This window comes from Sturnira hondurensis, unplaced genomic scaffold (assembly GCF_014824575.4).
Source record: "Sturnira hondurensis isolate 20B ecotype Veracruz unplaced genomic scaffold, ASM1482457v3 Scaffold0004136, whole genome shotgun sequence".
Classification (NCBI taxonomy): domain Eukaryota; kingdom Metazoa; phylum Chordata; class Mammalia; order Chiroptera; family Phyllostomidae; genus Sturnira; species Sturnira hondurensis.
In genome coordinates, this window is record NW_028076767.1 from 32,306,218 (window position 1) to 32,325,366 (window position 19,149).

A 19,149-nucleotide genomic window follows, 5' to 3' on the forward strand; every position below is an offset into this window, starting at 1 on the left:
AAAAACATGCATTGGCTTCGTTAGTAATGCTACTCCAGGGACCAGGGGTAAAGTTAATCTATAAGAAGGAGAGGACATCTGGAAAAGAAACTTCAAATCCACAGCTCCACGTGATTTATGTGTTATAATCTACTGACATCTTTAAAATGGTCAGTCTTTTGTGCTAGTCTATTTGGTAGTATGTGTGGGGAGTAATAGGAAGCATCAGAATAGCTAATACTAGGAATTATTGAGCATTCATTTCTGCCACCACTAAAATAAATGTATTATCATTATCCTGCAACTTTCAAGTCTTCTATAGCACTTAGAATCTCTGTGACTCACCTAGGGACTTACCGTTTGGTAAATAGAGGTTACTGCTCCGGCAACTTGCATTTGGTCCTGCTGCTGTATTAGTCTGTATCCAAAGGGTTTAGGGAACAGTGTGAGTATTCTGCTTGCTATAGAGATCTGTTCCAACCATTCATTGGGAAAAATAGTTCCTAACATGAGGCCCATTCAGGCCAAAACTCCTTGCATCAGCTGGCCTGCAAAAGCTCCATTCTAACTAGCATAAAATAGTGACATTCTGAGTTCCCAGGAATTAGTTAGCTCAAGGCCAGACCCCATATGGTGTATCGCCCTTTACCTGGTAAAGTTACCTTGATACACGGCTGCAGATTCTTAGAGGAAGATGAGGACAATAGTTCGTGTTACATAAATGCTGATGTGCTATGGCAGGGTTCTTCCTTACCTATGCCCATCATTGAAGGGTTCTGGGTCTGTAAAGCGACTCAGGCCTGCAAGTGAGAGTGAAGGGGCTCTTTCTCTAGGGTGACAGTCTAGTCAGATGTCCTCAACTGACCTGGGCTGGCTTCCTCCCATTTTCATTACTGGGAGCTTCACAACAAATTACCTACAACCAGAGATGTTTGAGCCCTGGTGACTGTGGCCTCTGAGGCTCCTTCCACCCCACTAAGATCAGGACTCCCAACTTGAAGCCAGTCCCTTCCACCAGCGTCTCTCCCTGGTAAAGACAGCCAGGAAAGCACTTCGGAAAGATTCCAGTGCTTTCCTCACCAGTGTACACCCTGCAGCAAGGCACTGATCTCATTAGGGACATGGTGAAGGTATCAGTAGGAAGGTTGAGTCCATTGGATTCCATGTAACACTGATCTCCTTTACTTTGTGCCAAGAACTTTCTGGCTTTTTCATTGTTACCTGGCTGAATCTAGCATTCAGTACAGGTTTCCACTGGCCAGCCTAGCCCACCATTAGAGCTATGGCCAGTTTCCTGAGCTGTTACACTAACTCGGAAGTTTAGTTAACCATACCATAATTATAAATTTGGCTTTATCCAGAAATTACGCTCTCCCCCTCTTTTTAAATGATTTTTAAAGATCCAGCTCGTTGAATTTCTGCAGATTCTTCTATCACCTCTTTGCTTTTCTACCCTGTTTATGTATTTTACCCTCTAGATTGTGTTATGCTTGCATGGCTCATTATCCATCATGAGAGAGAGCTGGGTTGTAGAGAAATTTTCATCATGAAGGCAAGATGCAGTAGAGAGATTTTTAGAAGTTGGCCTTCTCCAACAACTCTTGTTTCCTTTCAGTGTCATTTCAGTCATTTCACCTAAGGCCCTGTCTTTCATATGTTAGTCCAGGAAAGATGAGAATTTCATTGTCATTAATATTAAGCAACCAGCAAAATTCTGAAAGGTTAACATTGGGTTCAGCAAAATACACAGCGAGTCATAGAAAGGCCCTGAGTATTGTGCTGTTTGTGGAGATGAGCTTTTGATGTTGGAACTGGGCTTGTTCTTGTTTTGTTACCTACTATGGTCAGAAGTAATCCTACTCCTCTGTTTTGACAATTCTCATCTCCTCTTGTTGGGACTCTCCTACCCCTTTACCACCAGCTGAAACGCATTCCAGGTGATCACAACTATACAACTGCAACTGTTGTACAGTTGTAAACCGTGAGTGGCTTGCTCTTTCCCATCCTGAAAATTGACTGACAGTTCCTTTCTCTTTATCTGAACGGAGGAATCAAGGTTTACATCACCCACATTTACCCCATCAATCTCTCAACTACAACCCACTCACTGATGCTACCTGCCAAGTCAGTTACTGTCCTTTATTTAAAAACCAGGGAAGTGAACTCAACCAAATTAAGCAAAACATCAGAACTGTCAACTGGGTCGACACTGGGGAAGCTGGCAGAACCAAGAGGTGAGGTAGACAACCAGCCCTTAGGCAGAGCAGGCTCATTTCGCTGGCTTGGGCCCTCTCAAGAAGCCTCTGCTTCTTTTGGGGTTTCAGAATCCTGACAGAGAATCTGTGTGGGGCAGGTCAGCCCTGTCGGGAAGGAGCCTGGTGAATAACACACGGGGCAGACACACCAATCTGTGTCTGTTATCACAGAATAATGTTTTTACTGTCATGAGATGAGGAGGGCCTTTCTAATAAGCAAAGCACAGGATTCAGAAGCCAGAGTGGAATAGATTGAGAAATAGTAAATATGTTTAAAATGTTAAATGTCCCTATGACAAATGTCTCCATGAAAAAGCAGCCAACTGATAGAAGCTATTTACCACAGGTAGACAGAATTTTCTGTAATACATAAAGAGCATCTACAAACCTGTGAGGAAAAAGTGAACATTGCTATAGCAAAATTGGTAATTCACAGAAAAACAAATGATCTACAAACGTGGAAAAAAAGCTCAACTCTATCTAGTAATCAGATTAAAACTAATCATTATTTTCAGCCTGTCAGATATGAAAATTGTAAAAGATTGATATTAGGTTTGGACAAAGGTATGAGGATACAGATACTGTTATACATGGTAGAAGGAGTTTCAATTGGCATAGCATTGGAAGGATGATTTTACAGTATCAAGAAAGTTTCAAATGTTTACACTATCTGACCTAATTTATGGGACTCTAACAGAAAACCAAAAACGCATTTGTACATGAAGGTTCATTTCAGTGTCATTTATAACAGCAAAGAAAATAAAATGAAAAGCAGATATCTATCAACAGCAGAATAGCTCAAATGATGTCTTGTATCCATTATGAAATTCTGTCATTGAAATTAATGTGTTGACATAGAAAGAGCTCTAAGTTTTACTGTCAGTGGAGAAAACACATCACAGAGGACTATACATGGTATAATACTCCCTTTAAAAAATGTACTTCTGTGTATGACTGTGTTAACGTGTTTTTTAAAGTTTGGAAGAATACTGTGAAGTGTGAGCAATGGGCTACCTATAAGGGGAGGGAGAATATTGGAGAGACATGATAGGGAGCTTCTTTCTTCTAAATTATTTGACTTTCTTCTACAAAAGCGTATTTTTAATAACATTTTTTAAGCAGCGGTTTTTAAAAACTATGGTTAAAAAAAAAGCTAATGGAGCTTAGCTTTAGGATGGATATACAGCATGTAGAATAAAGAGTTGATGTCCCCAGCTTGAATTGTGCCAGGAGTCTTGTGGTCAGGTCTCTGCAAAAAACAGTAACACTGAATGGGAAGTTGTTTTGGCGAAATACTGTACCATGGGAGTGAACAGCTGAAGGAACATTAGGCATAGGACATGACAGCTGTTTTCAGATATTTCACAGGCTACAGGGAGAGTGTGTAGCGTCTTTATGAAACCCCACCATGGTTGAAATTTCCATGAGATTGTTTTAGTTCTAGAATTAATAGCTGGAACATTTTTATTGGCCAACATTTGTTTTAGAAAGAAGCACTGAATTTTTTAAAAAGAAACCCTTTCAAAAAGCTACTTCCTGAGATCCCTAAAGCATGTTCAAAGTTTTTTTTTAAAAAAAGATAGAATGTAGCTCCTTAAAGGAAGGGGGGATAGGAGAAAGAGGAGAGAGAGTGAGGTAGAGCCAGTGAGATGGTTAAAATTGGTGCATTGCAAAGTGTGACATCCTGTTGGTGTCAGGATCCTGCGTCTTTAGTAGAGAGAGCTTCATTCTTGGGTTTCCAAATGACCAAGCATATGTGTGTAATCTGGTGACAGTACTGTGTGTCATCAGGGTGAGGCAGAGTCAAAATAGCATCCACATTGATGAGTTGTCTCTAAACAAATGAATTAGAGCCAAAGACCTATAGGAATTAGCAAGCACTGTGTCAATGGCTTCCAATTCAACAGTCCAGGAAGTTGGAGGTTCAGGATTCCCAAGGGGCAGAGAAAGCTCCAGCTGACATCTGGGTTTTACACTAGTCAGTACAAGGGAAATACAAAAGAAACTGTGTATTTGGGTGTTGGGTCCTTCCAAATAAACTGTTCCAAGATTAGGTGAACTGCCTTGGAAGTTAGTATATTCCCCATCACAGCAGAATTTTTAGGCATTGGTAGCTATTAGGTTGAGAGTTTTGTTTTCTTTTTAAAAGATTGTATTTATTTACTTTTAGAGAGGCGAATTGAGGAAGAAAAGAGAGCGAGAAACATCACTGCATAGTTGTCTCTGGCATGACCCCTACTGGGGACCTGGGCAGCAACCCTTTGGTTCACAGGCCAGCACTTAATCCACAGAGCCACACCAGCCAGGGCTAGGTTGAGAGTATTTAAAAGGTGATTCAAACATAAAAGTGAATGACTGAGATTCAGTACAGTACTGAAGATCTTAGGCAGAATAGTGAGGCAAGAAAAGAAATGAAAGGAATTAAAGATTGGAAAGGAAGAGACAAAATATGCATTTTTCACAGAATAGAATATTGTCCTCAAAGAAATTCAGTCTCATCAGATAAATTATTAGAATTAATAAGTTATTTTAGGAAGATCAATAGATACAAAAACTGCATTAAAAATTAATGCATTTCTATATATAAGCCACAATCAGAATCAATTGATAATTTTTACTTTATTTATTTTAATAATAATTTTAAAAGGTGGCTATTTATAGTAGCATTTAAAATGTTAAATACCTATGAATAAATTTAACAAAATATTTATAAATTCATTGGAAAAAATTATTAAAATGTTTAAAGACATTAAAATAAAAAAGGCCTAAATTAGTGAAAGATGAGATCAATGGATTAAAAGGCTCAATATTGTAAAGATGTCAATTCTCCCCAAACTGATATGTAGATTCAATGCAATTCCAATAAAAATCCCAACAGGTTTTTTGTGGAACTTGACAAGCTGATTCTAAAATTTATATGGAGGAGAAAAGATTCAAGAATAGCCAAGACATTCCTGAAGAAGAAGAACAAGGTGAGGAGACCTGCCTTACCAGATATAAAGAGTTATAAAATCTAGCAATGAAGACAGTTGTATATTGGCACTGGGATAGATGGATTGATCAATGGAATAAAATAGCAGATTTTAAAAAAGCAGATTTAAGTGTAAATGGAAGCTTATCAATGACAGAAATGCTGTTGTAGTTTGGTGGGGCAAAGGATGGTCTTTACACTAAATAGTTCTGGGACAATTGGGTAATCCTATGGGAATAAATGAAATCGAATTCTTGTTTCATACCAAACACAAAAATCAGTCCCAGTTAGTGTACATACTGAAATCTAAAAGACAAAATGATGAAACGTAGAGCTAGTAATATAGGAAAATATAATCTCACAGTAGAAAAGGTTGGAGACTTAAAATGTTGACAGAGGGAAAGATTAACCTGACTACATTAAAATGCAAGTTTTCTGTTTATAAGTAGATATAAAGAAAATGAAAGGACAGGCCACAAACTTGGCAGAAAAAATATTTGTAATACAACTGATGAAGAATGATTACCCAGAATATATAAACAACTCCTATAAATTAATAAGAAAACAAACAAGCAGTTCAGTAGGGAAAAAAATTGGGAAAATGCTTGCAAATCAGAGAAATGTAAATTTAACTGATTGGATATATTCAGAATCTGACAATAGCAAATGTTGATGAAGAGACAGAACAACTGGGGGAGTGGTTCTTTGCTGATGGGAGTGTAAATTGGTAAACTACTTGGAAAAACAATTTGACCTTATCTGGTAGTTATAGATACTCACACCTAAAACTTTAGAAAGTTCTTTCATTGCATCTGTCACACCTAAAACGCTTGCATGTGTGCATGAGGACGCACATACCAGTTAGCGCTCAGACTAGGGCTGTTCGCTGTCAGCAACCCAAATATTCGTCAGTAGTAAAATGAACAAATAAATATTGGTATGGACTCAGAATGCCATGCTACAAAATAAAGTAAATGCACTTGGGCTGCTTGGAACAACCTAGATAAATTTCAAAACAGTATTTGGAGGTAGGGAACAAGTTGCCACTTGATTATAACTTAATTTTTATAAATAAAATAGACAACAATAAAAAATATTGTTTAAGGGTGCAAGATGTGTGGGATACAAATAGATTAAACCAAGGTAATGATAATTACAAAATTCCAAGTTCACTTGTGAGAGAAGGAATAGTATATGACGAGGGAAGGGCCCAAAGAGAACTTCTGAGTTAAATCATGTGAAGGATATATTTTTGTTTTTATAGATATAGAAATTGAAAAACAGTTTTTAAAAAACTGATTTGTACAAAAAGTCTTAATACGTATCCTTGCTTCCAGTAAAGGCTTATGCAAGGGATGAAATGGTTTTTAATGCCACCTAGTGTTTTGAGAGAATACAACACCTAAAGCTTCCTGGTTCAGTGCTGCTTCCCAGCTGTGTGGGCTAGGTGTTTCAGAGTAGAAACTGGAAGGAGTAGGAATTCTCCTTGTTTTCGTCCCTGACGTCAGCTCTTTGGTCTGACCCTTTGTATATAGCACTGTGTTCTCTAAAGCAGGTCCTTTCTTTTCTCTTGTCAAACAGTGGCTTCTGTTTCATCCTCACTTTCCTTTTAGGAGCCTTATTTTTTTTTTTTTCATCATGATTTGGGGAGCTAGGGATGCTGATAGGACTGTGAGGTGTGGTCATTATTATTACTGACCCTGGGGACTATTTCAAGTCTTGCTGTCACTACCTTTCTTCTACATCATTTTAGACAGGGAATGTACAGGGAAAGTGATGCCTCTGGATGAATTGTGAGGGCTTTAAAAATGTGTATCTCGTCCCACCCTGTACCAGACTAGAAACGTGGAAATCTGGCCTCTCTGGGTGAATTGGGAAATTCCAGTCTTTTCTTTTCTAAGATTTTGTTTGTTTGTTTGTTTGTTTAGAGAGAGAGTAGGGAGGGAGAAAGAGAGGGAAAGAAGCATCTATTGGTTGCTTCTGGCACATGCTCCAGCCGGGGACCTGGCCCCCGCAACCCAGGCATGTGCCCTGACCAGGAATGGAACCAGTGACTCTTCACTTAGCGAGACAAAGCTCAACCAATTGAGCCACACTGGGTGAGAGGACATTCCAGTCTTAAGCAGTGTCTCTGTTTCATGTGCAAGAGTCCTGCTCAGGATACTCATTTTTCCCTCTTATGTATTGATGGCATTAATTGCCTTTATTAATAAAGTAACATGCAGAACCTCTAGGGTTTTAACTCTGAAAGATAAATCTTGAGTAAGTGAAGCCAGATGGACTATGAGACTCTGACTCCTTTTATCTTAGGATCTATTATTTTAATTTCTCCTATCACTGTCTTGCTGATTCCCAGGAAATATATTTACTCCCTTCTTAGAGCTTGCTTTTTTAAAAAAAAAAATATTTTTTATCTTCAGAGGGGAAGGGAAGGAGAGAGGGAGAGAAATATCAATCAGTACATGGTTACTTCTCGTTCGTCCCCTGCTGGGAACTGGCCTGCAGCCCAGGCATGTGCCCTGATTGGGAATTGAACTGCAATCCTTTGGTTCGCAGGCCTGCACTCAATCCACTGAGCTACACCAGCCAGGGCAGAGCTCTTGCTTTCATCTAGCAAAATTGGTTCCTTGCAGGCTGGAATTTCCTTTACTAAATCATATATTTTTTTGATTATCAAAACCAGAAACCTGAGTGTCATCTTTCATTCTTGTCTCTTTCCCCAATCTACATTCCCTTTATTCCATCTCTAAATCTGTTCATTCTGTCTCCAGAATATATCTCAAATGCATCTATTTCCTTGTACCATCATTATCTTTCTGTGTTTCTGTTCTTGCCTACCAGTCCAATTTCGATGTAGCAGCCGGAGTGATTCTTTAACATGAATATTGGATTGCAGTTTTAAAACCTTGGAAGATTTCCTCATGCACTTAAAATAAAATTTAGCTCCCTATTGAAGGATCTATGTGGAAATGTGTGAGTTAACCTTACCAAGCTCGTCTCCTCCCACTTCCTCTTGCCATCCCCACCAAATCACTTTCTATGGAACACATTCACTGGCCTTTTACTTCTTCCCACAAGTAAAGTCTTCTCCTGCCTCTGAGTTACCACAGAAGCTGTTCACTATTTTCCATACTCACCCTTCCTCATTGAGATCCACCCTGTAATATAAATCTGGGTATACTTTCTCTAATAGCATTTTGTTTGTTCTTTCATTGCATTATCATTATGTTTAATTTTATATTCATTTGTTTTATTTGTTTAATGTCTGTCTTTCACCCACAAGTTTGTATTGTCTGTGAATATAAGAACTATGTATATGATTGATTCACCACTGTTTGCTCTGTATCTAGCCTGATATCTCATAGGTATACAATATATATTTGTTAAAAGAATAAATGAAAAATAATACATGGACCATAATTTCCTAAGTCTTTCCCTGCTGCTGAGTACTAAGGCTGTTTTCAGTTCTGGATCATTCTAAATAATGATGAAATAAATAATTTGAACATAGAGATTTTTCTTTCTTTAGGCTAGATTCTCAGAAGTGGAGTTCCTAGATCAAAGAGTATGAATATTTTTAAGTCTCATAAAATATATTTCCAAATCACTATAGAAAGGTTTCTAGGTTAGAAATTTAAACTGCTTCCCTTTTTGCTTTCTTAGTTTTGAATATATGGAACATATAGGAAGAAAACAGTTAAAATAATAAGGTTTAGCTTTCCACCCCTTTTTAAAATTAATTTATTAAATTCTTATTCCATGCCAGACATGAGATTATCTTATTTATTCCTTATGTAGCAGATATTAGCATCTCAATTTTACAGATGAGGAAACTTGGTCCTAGAAAGTTTAACAGATTTGCTTAATTTCAGATATTCTAGACTATCTCATGTCAAACCATTTATGCTTATCCACATACCTACTTAATATACATTTGCTTCAGAACTGCTGCATAGTCACTGTCAACTCACCCAGGTCCTCTTCTACCTAACTGCTGAGTCCATGTAAACACCTTTCCTCGTTTCCTTGCCACATATGCCAGAGGCTGGGCTGCCGTGTCCATTTGTAGAGCCTTAGAAAGAACGTAACTCACCTAACCACCCAGAGCCCTCCTGCTTGGTTCACTCAGATGCACCTCATCCTCGTGTGAAGGTTAGCGTGGGGATAAATTTAGGTCTCATACCCTCAGTTGTGTCCCCACTCCTGCTAACAGGGGTGGTCCGTATAGACCCAGCGTTGTAACCAGTCCCTAACCACATAGTAACTGAATAAAGAGCATGCTGCAAAGTAACAGGAAGGGCATCCTGTTCCCTGGGGATTCTTGGTGGTAAACTAAGAAACTTGCTGGCTTTTTAGAGGAGAGGTACACTCTCTGTGTTAGGCTGTAAGTGTTTGTTTGGGCCCATCTTTTTCCCTCAAGAAAACATAGAACTAGGTCGGGATTTGGTGTAGTAATTTGCATGTTTGGTGTTTATCCCTGTTAGTAAATCCTCTAATTTCTCTTAACCTTTTAGGCTCTCCCTGCTTGTCCTATCCAAGCCACCTGTGAAGCTGCCTCCAAGGAGGAAAATAAGGAAAAAAATCGATATGTAAACATCTTGCCTTGTGAGTGTTTGTAGGGTTTCTTGAAATGTAACCTGAAACTGCATCTCTCTAGACAGTTTTGCTGACACTGGAAAGAGTCTTGTGACTAATCATAGGAGGGTTGGTAAGAGGGTAAAATCTGGCCTTCTGTCAAGCTGAAATTGCCTTTATGGCTCCCAAGGCGACACCAGGTGCTCAGAGAGTCAATTGGGGTGCTTAATCAGGGTATTTTGTGGCAGGCCTAAAATTTCTAGGAGGTTAAGGAGAACTCAGAGATTTAGTTTCACTCAGACCAGAGAGGAAGTGGGTTGTTAATGGTTTTCTGTAACGCTTATTGTAAAGAAATTCTAATACAGTGTTCTCTCTTCATGATTTCTTCTCAGAGTTAGCCATTACTAATCAGTTGATCTATAGCCTAATACATTTTTCTAGGCCACTAGTCTCCAGAATGGGATATGCATAATCCAGTGAGATAAAAGAGCAAAATTGCCTTAATTTTATAAGGGTTTTTCACACACGCACACACACAAACACATGTAACTCATTCTTTAAAAAATTTCTGGTGTATTTTGGGTGCATAATATATTAGAGATCACTATTCTAGACATTTGTAGATACTTACATCTTACTTATGTGTGAACATATGTATATATTATATATTTTTTAAAATGTAATGGGTATATTACATACATTGCTCAGACTGTTTTTCTTTTAATGATGTATGTTGTCAGTTCTTCTGTTGAGAAATGAGTTTTTGCTTTCCTCTTTATCAACTGCTTACTATTCCATATTGTCGATATATCTGAATTTATTTAACTAGTCCCCTAATGATGGTTGAGATGTGACAAATAGTGCTGCAGTGGCATCTTTGTACATACGTGTCTCTGTACCATAGGCACAGATGTCTTGTCTGGCCCAGTTATATCAGGACCACTGAGAAATAAAATTGGATTGAACTATTTTAATGCTAACTAATTTATATTTAAATATTAATTATTGGGTTTTTTCCTAGATGATCACTCTAGAGTCCATCTGACACCAGTTGAAGGAGTTCCCGATTCTGATTATATCAATGCTTCATTCATCAATGTAAGGAACTCAAGCTTTTCTCATCATTACCTTGAATGGCTATTGTGAGAGTCAGTGAATACTTTATTGAGCTTATTCAGAAAACTAAGAACAAAAGCATGCTTTGCAATCTATAGTAGAAATAACGGAGAACAGGGTAAGAGTACCTGATGCCAGCTAAATCTGGTTTGGCATGTCTGTCGTGAACCAAAGCTGGGGGAGGAACTGCAACTGGGAGGAAGTTTTTAGGGGTGATTTAGGGAATATTCATAGAGATGGTGTGAGAGACTGGAGTATGTTTTATAGAGCGTGGGGAAGAAGCTAGTAAAGAAAGAGAGTGTGAAAGGAAGACAGAGTACACGCCAGCACGAATAAGCCTGATTATTGATGGGATTGGTACACCCATGTTCATAGCAGCATTAACTGCAATAGCTAAAAGTAGCAATTACCAAAGTTCCCACTAACAGATAAACGGATAAGCAAACTGTGGTCTTAACCTGTCATGGAATATTACTTGGCCTTAAAAAAGGAAGGAAATTCTGACATATGCTGTAACATGAATGAACCTTGAAGACATTACGCTAAGTGAAATAAGCCAGTCACTAAAGAACAGATACTGTATCATTCTACTTCCATGAGGTTCCTAGAGTAGCCAGTTCACAGAAAGTAAAGTGGTGGTTGTCAAGGGCTGGGGATTGAGGAGTGAGAGAGTGCTGTTTAATAGATACAGAGTCCAGTCTAGAAAGGCGAGAAATTTATGGAGATGGGTGGTTGTAATGGTTGCCCAACAGTGTGAATAAACTTAATGCCACAAAACTGTATACACAAAAATGGCTAAAATGGTCAGTTTTATGTTAAATGTATTTTACTGCCATTTATTAAAAAAGATTACTGGTGGAGAGATTTCTTCCCTGGCATTGATGGTAAAGGAAGATACGGAATAGATAGAGGTGGTGTGGAGATGTGGGTAAAGCAAGCTGAGAGGGAACTCATCTGTTTTCTCTAAGAAGTAAAGTCATGGCTGTCTGCTAAAAGAAGGAAATGGGACTGTGACTTAGAATAATGAAAGTTTGGAATAGCTTCTGAGATCCATGAGAAAGCTGAAAGGGGAAGAAAGAGGCATGCCCAGCTGCAAATGAGGGCCTATCTAAAATGAAAATCATTTGTGTATAGGGCCTTAGTTTTAAGATTTTCTCCAGCTGTACCCTGGGCTTGGTGGCAAGTAGAGAACATACGGTACTCAGACAAAGGGCATTGTCATTTACTGCTTTAAGTAGCCAAGGGCTTCAGGTTCAGTAGAGAAAGGAAGTGATGTTAGGAATGAACTAATATGCTAGGAAAAGATGGTGGGATCAAGGAACTAGAGGTCTTAAGAAAGTGGAAGAACAGGGTCAGATAAGAAAAAAAGAAAGATGAAAGAGCAAGAGGCTGTGACAAAAGTAAGCCATCAGTTGGACTTCAGAACCATTTGGGTATGTTTAACAATGATGGTCACGTGTTTGCTGTTGGAAGGAAAGGAAGCCTGGTGGAGAAATGATTGATGTGGTAAATAAAGAAATCGGAAAAGGGGCTGGTAATCAGCTTGATTCCTAGAACTTAAATGATTCAAGGATTGTGATGAAAAGATTGGGAGGAACAAGTTGACTTTAATGTTGTGCAAGAGAGTACAGGAGTAATCAGAATATTTTCTTCTGTAGGTAAGAGAATATTCAAATAAAATTGGTCTACACAGACACGTTTATTTATTTCATAGTCTGAAGGCAGATGTAGGCCACTTCCAGAGTTGGCTGATCCCATGACTCAGTGGCAATCCTGAGAAACCAGGTGCTCCCTTCTTTCTCCTTGGATATCTTCAGCCTCTTGGCACTGTCTCATGGTCACAAGATGTCTGCAGTGTTTTCGAACAATCCTTGTAAACACAGTGAACAACACAGGAGGAACATTTCTGCATATATTTCTCTATTAGGGAGCATTACCTTTCTCAGAAGCCTCCCAGTACACTGCTGGTCAGGGCCAGCAGACCAGGATTATATCACATGCTTATACCCTCTTTCCAGTCACTGGTACAGGCTTTGAGAATTACCATGATTTACTCCTCTAGGGATAAGGGATGGTCACCTTCCAAGCCAATAGAGGTAAATGTCCAAACAAAATTGTGCTTTTCATTGGACCACCACCACCCTCACGGACACATGTTGTGTGCAACGTGTCATGCTAGCCGCGGTCACCAAGGTGCTAGGCGGGATCAGCTCCCAGGAATGTTGCACATAGGTGCACATGGAATTTATGGATGACAGTAGCCACTCCATCATCTGCAACGTGAAAAACCCAGTGTCCAAGGGCAACGTACCAACCATATTGGAGTCAGAGCAAGATGCTCAGACTCCACAAACTGTCTTCACTTTGTTGTGACCTGGTGTCCCATTCATGACACTGCCACTGATTGCCCATTACTGTTGTTTAAAAGGCAGTGGGTAATTAACAGTCCTTAAACCAAATAATTTTTCACTTACCTGGGACTTCACAAGTGAGCACAACATTTAAACAATGAGGTTGAAAAGATGTATAACTGAAATAATAAACACTAAATAGGAAAGTATGCCTGTTGTCCGTTTTTCAAAGGCTCCTTATCTATATATCCCAAGCTCCTGTGCTGCTTCTCCCCGCTTTTAGTGGAGAACCCAGAATGCTAGGAGCTGGCCCACCATACCCACAGGTTATTCCCAGAAAGTTTCTGCACCAGAGTAAAGCAGCATCAATAAAATACCATATTTTGCCATGCATAATGTGCACTTTTTGCCCAGACTTTTGAGGGGAAAATGAGGGTGTGCATTATACATGAGAACCAGTGCTAAAATGTGGGTGCATGCTATACACTGGGAGTGCATTTTGTGTGGCAAAATACAATAACACTGTTTCCTCCCTAGTGTGGGCTGAGCTTCATGCGTGGAACCACCACATACGCTTCTTCCTGGGAAGGTTCTTACTCATTAACACTAGGCCCCAGGCTCTGTGTTAATGAATTGGCAGGCTCTGAGAAGGAGTCAGAAACAGGGGCTAGCCTAGAAATTGGTATTTGGATATTCTTTTTTTTTTTTCAAGATTTTATTTATTTGTGAAGAGGGGAAGGGAGAGAGAAAGAGAGGGAGAGAAACATCGATCTGTGGTTGCCTCTCATGTGCCCCCCGCTGGGACTTGGCCCACAACCCAGCCATGTGCCTTAGGCTGGGAATTGAACCAGAGACTCTTTGGCTTGCAGGCTGGCTCTCAATCCACTGAGCCACACCAGCCAGGGCTGGGTATTTTTCATTAATAATTTAATTCTTCATTAATACTTTGAGAAGACTACAGAGATTATGTAATCTCTGTAGTCTTTGATTCCTGATATCTAAAACTAATCCCTTGGAAATTTCCAGAGTGGAAATTGTTGTTAATTGCCTGGACCTCTTCACAACGGAGGCCTTGTTAACTGGTTGGGAGTCTGGAGAATTTCATTTCCAATCCATTTTTGGTTTTCACTTTTCTTTTCTTCCTCACTGTCCCTTCTGACAGGGCTACCAAGAAAAGAACAAATTCATTGCTGCGCAAGGTAAAGTTATGATTAATTTTTTACTCTCGGATTTATTAATAAGCTCATAGTGGGTTTGGGTTATTTCTTTCAAATGCTGAATAGATTAGTCAGAATGCAGTAGCCTTTCTGTAATTATCACCTGAAAAAAAGGGATCTAGCTTGCAAGTTTATAACTAAAGTGATCTTAATTACTTATATCCAGGGTCTTTTTAAAGTAGTCCTTTCGTAAGTGTGCATGAAAAGACTGCAGAAAGCTATATGTATGCATGGTGTAATGAGGCCTTCTTGTTTTATGGCCATTTTTTTGTTAGGTTCTAGCCAGGCTGCTTGGAATTCGCATTTGGAATTAGTCTCCAGAGAGCATTGGCCACCTCATGGGGCCCGAACTGGCTCTTTTTCTTCCCCCAACTCATGGGCCTGAGCTTCACTTTCATTCATACATGAGTGGTCTGGGCACTCTCAGGGCAGCGACCCAGTGCTGTGGACCTGCACATGCTCTGGACACATTTCCACGGCCTACTTGGCTGACATTTCCTCACCTGGGATTGTAGCTAAAATATTTTTATGTTTGCAGCATTAAAAAGTAATTGATGTAGTTATGATCCATGTGAGCCCATTTATTTAGTTACTCAACAAATGTTTATTGACCATCTGTTAGGTACCAGGCACTAGCCTAAGTAAGTGATGGGGATATGTAGGGGAATAAAACAGGATGTGGTTCCTGTCTTTTTGGAGCCTTTAAGTTAGAGGACTATTTACAGCAAAACGAGCAGAAATTTTGGTAAGTGGCTCTTGCTCTTCAGTACCAGTAGCCACATGTGGTCATTTAAAATTAAAATTGTAATTAAAATTAAAATTTTAAATTCAGTTTCTTAGTTAAGTAGTCACATTTTAAGACTCGCTAGCCATATGTAACGAGAGGCTTCCATAGTAGTACAGGTGTAAAACATTTCCATCATTACAGAAAGTTCTATTAGACAGTACTATATAGACTATATTTTACCTTAAAATAGGGATCAAGGTAAAGTAAGTTAGGAAAAGCCTCAGATCCTCCTTACCCTTGCAGACTCCCACTGGGGTCCGCTATTGCCTAACCAGGTCCTGCTTTCCCTTCCTCTGAACTCTTGTAAGGCCCCGTTCAGCTGCCACCTATTCAGTGACTACTCAGGCAGCGTCGACCATGTGTGAGCTTTTCCTCTCATTACTTGCCACGGGACTCTGGTGACGCTAAAACATTTGTTGAATTAAGGTCTTCTGTAGCTTCCTGGGTGACTTTTTTTTAGACTCCCATCCCCTGGAACCTTTCCATAGTGTTTCACACTCCTTGAAACTTCTCCATAATTTCCTGACATTCAGTTACCTTGATTTTTCTCACTTTCCTGAATATTCTCCCTCAGGCCCTGTAGCTTCCCCCCAAATGTGTGGATGGCTGTTTCCTTAACCCCGTCTCTGTCTCTCATGGCACCACACCTCTCAGTTCTCTTGCCTCTCCATTTGCTCCTCCTCAATCCCCTTCCCAGGGTTTTTATTCTGTCTGAACTTGAATAATGCTGAGTGAAGATCCCCAGCATTCTATGACCCCTTCTTTTTTTCTGTATTCTCTTGGAGAGACCTCATCTAATACCCACGTCTGACTACTGCCTCTCTTCAGCTCTCCTAAGCTACATTTCAAACTAATTTTGTAACCCTCCACCTGGATACCCCCACATACTCTATACTTAACATCAGAAACTAAACTATGACTCTTCCTTAGCCCACAGACTGTCTTCCCTCTGTAATCTCCGGCCATGACCATGACTGGGATATTATCTATTTACTCAACCAAGCCAGACTTGAGATCATCCTGATCTTCTGCCTGTCCCTTAATCACTATATCATCACTCCAAAGTCTGTCTTCTGAACTCTTGTTTTTCTTCCAGCTCTGTTACAGTAGCCCACTGACCGACTGACCCCTCTACACCGCACCCTTTCTCCTTGCGTTCCTTCCACAAGAACTGCCTTTCTCAGTGAAAACTTTCATCAGGACTCGGGCAGGACTCGCCATTATCTGTAGGACAGGACTTTCTCAGCCTGGCCTCCATCCCTTTAGATTCTGGTGCCTTACCTGTCTTTCTGGCTCTGTCTTCTGCCACTTCACACACTCCGCACAGTGACCTTGCTGAGTTCCTCGTGTCCCTAGACGTCTCATGCTCTTTTCTTGCTGCTGGCTCCTGCTCCTCCACCTGGAGTTCTTCTCCCTATGTTTCCTTTCTAAACTCCCACCCACTGATCTACCCCAACATATGACTCAAATGTCACCTACCCCGGGAGATTTTCCCTGATCTTGCCAGGCAGTGAATCAGTTTCCATTGTGTACATCTTCCTGGCATGTGTTCACTTCTCTCATTGTTTTTCTTTTTAATACTATTTTTTAAATTTTTACCAAAGGAAATACAAAGTTTTAAGAAAGTCAAAAGGCATTACAAGGATTATAAAAACAAAGTTCTTCCCCTTTCTCCCTTATACTTTTTAATCTAACGCAGCCATTTTATCTGTTGACTCCTTTTTTTAATATATATTTTATTGATTATACCATTACAGTTGTTCTATTCCCCCCTTCATTCCCCTCCACCTGCAAACTCCCTCCCCCACCATTCTCCCCCCTTTAGTTTATAACCACGTGTCTCAAGTTCTTTAGATTCTATATTTCCCCTACTATTCTTACCCTTCCCCTTACCTACTTTCTACCTACTGTCTATGCTATTTTCTGTACCTTCTCCCCCCTTCTTCTCCTCCCATTCCCCTGTTGCTAACCCTCCATGTGTTCTTCATTTCTATGGTTCCACTCCTGTCCTCTTGGTTTGCTTTTGTTTTAGGTGTGATTGTTAATAACTGTGAGTTTGCTGTCCTTTCACTGTTCATATTTTTCATCTTCTTTTTCTTAGATAAGTCCCTTTAGCATTTCATATAATAAGGGCTTGGTGCTGATGAACTCCTTGAACTTGACCTTATCTGAGAAGCACTTTATCTGTCCTTCCATTCTAAATGAAAGCTTTGCTGGATAAAGCAATCTTGGCTGTAGGTCGTTGGATTTCATGACTTGGAATACTTCTTTCCAGCCCCTTCTTGCCTGTAAGGTCTCTTTTGAGAAATCCGCTGACAGTCTCATGGGTACTCCTTTGTAGATGACTGTCCCCTTATCTCTTGCTCCTTCCAGGATTCTCTCCTTCATTTTCATCTTGGCTAATGTGATGATGATGTGCCTTGGTGTGTTCCTTCTTGGGTCCAGCTTCTTTGGCACTCTCTGAGCTTCCTGGATTTCCTAGAAGTCTATGTCCTTTGCCAGACTGGGGAAGTTCTCCTTTATTATTTGTTCAAATAAGTGTTCCACTCATGGCTGTTTCTTTCCCCCTTCTGGTACCCCTATAATCCGGATATTGGAATGTTTAAAGATGTCCTGGAGGTCCCTAAGCCTCTCCTCATTTTTTTGAATTCTCATTTCTTCATTCTTTTCTGGTTGGATGTTTTGTTCTTCCTTCTGGTCCATTCCATTGATTTGAGTCCCAGTTTCCTTTCTATCACTATTGGTTTCCTGTGCATCTCCCTTCATTTCAATTAGTTTAGCCTTCATATATTCCTCTAATTTGTGACTATAATCAACCAGTTCTGTGAGCATCCTGATAAACAGTGTTTTGAACTGTGCATCTGAGAGGCTGGCAATCTCTTGGTTGCCTAGAGTTATGGGCTCTGGGGCTTTGAGTTCTTCTTGCGCCATCTTTTGGGCTGTTCGTGCCTGTTACATAGCAGGATCAGAGCCCTAGGTGTTCACCAGAGCAGGGCAACTCAGTGGTTGGGTTGTGACGCTGTATGTGGGGGCGGGGCCAAAGAGGAGCAGTGGCGGTCTGGCCTGCCGCCTCTTGCTGCTGCCGCCGCCACAGGTGCCTCAGCTGCCACCGTCACCAGGGCCGTGCGTTTTGTCCCACTGCACTCGAATGTGCCACCGCCGTCAGCCCTCCACCACTGGGATCGCCGCTGGGGCCTGCACATCCGCCTCACTGTGCGCGAATGTGCAACCTCTGTCAGTCTGCCCCACACCCTGACTGGGTCCGGGCCACTTGAGCGCCTAGGTCGGGGGATCTGTCCTGCCCGACCCTGCTCCGCTGCTGGCTCCACCCCTCTTACCATCCCGGTTGAATGGTTAGTTGTTGTCGGACTTCCGTATAATTTGGTTTTCTGGTCTCTGGGTGTGTCTTAGTTCTCCAAACCTTTGTTGTATTCAAACTTGGTTGTGGGAGAAGGCACAGTGTTTCCACCTATGCCTCCATCTTGGCGGAAGTCAGTTGACTCCTTCTTATGGTAGATAATTCATTTAATCCTCTTACAAACTACCTCACACTCAGACAGACATGCATATTAATGTCCCTTTTCCCCCGTCTCCCAGTAGTTGTGATAAATTACAATTTTTTTCTTTTTCCTTTTGTCTTTTTATTTGGGGGGGAGTTAAGATATAATTTAAGTTTAAGATAACATTTGTTGTGAGAGAAACATTGGACTTCCGCCAAGATGGAGGCATAGGTGGAAACACTGTGCCTTCTCCCACAACCAAGTTTGAATACAACAAAGGTTTGGAGAAACAAAGACACAACCAAAGGACAGAAAATTGAATTATACGGAAGTCCGACTACATCTAACCGTTCAACGGGGACAGTAAGAGGGGCGGAGCCAGCAGCGAGCAGGGTCAG

The 19,149-nt window shown here is 40.4% G+C and overlaps 1 protein-coding gene across 4 annotated transcripts in view; it reads left to right on the top strand.

Moving 5' to 3' along the window:
• Window positions 1-19,149, top strand: part of PTPRA (protein tyrosine phosphatase receptor type A) — a 142,334-nt gene that overhangs the window by 103,529 nt on the left and 19,656 nt on the right. For 3 of the 4 annotated variants that reach the window (XM_037044322.1, XM_037044323.1, XM_037044324.1), the window contains 3 exons: window positions 9,720-9,810; window positions 10,802-10,878; window positions 14,410-14,446. In XM_037044322.1, coding sequence (XP_036900217.1) covers window positions 9,720-9,810; window positions 10,802-10,878; window positions 14,410-14,446 — 205 coding nt within the window. Of the gene's footprint in view, window positions 1-5,115; window positions 5,207-9,719; window positions 9,811-10,801; window positions 10,879-14,409; window positions 14,447-19,149 lie in introns of those variants that run through there. The other variant, XM_037044325.1, reaches the window with a different exon arrangement.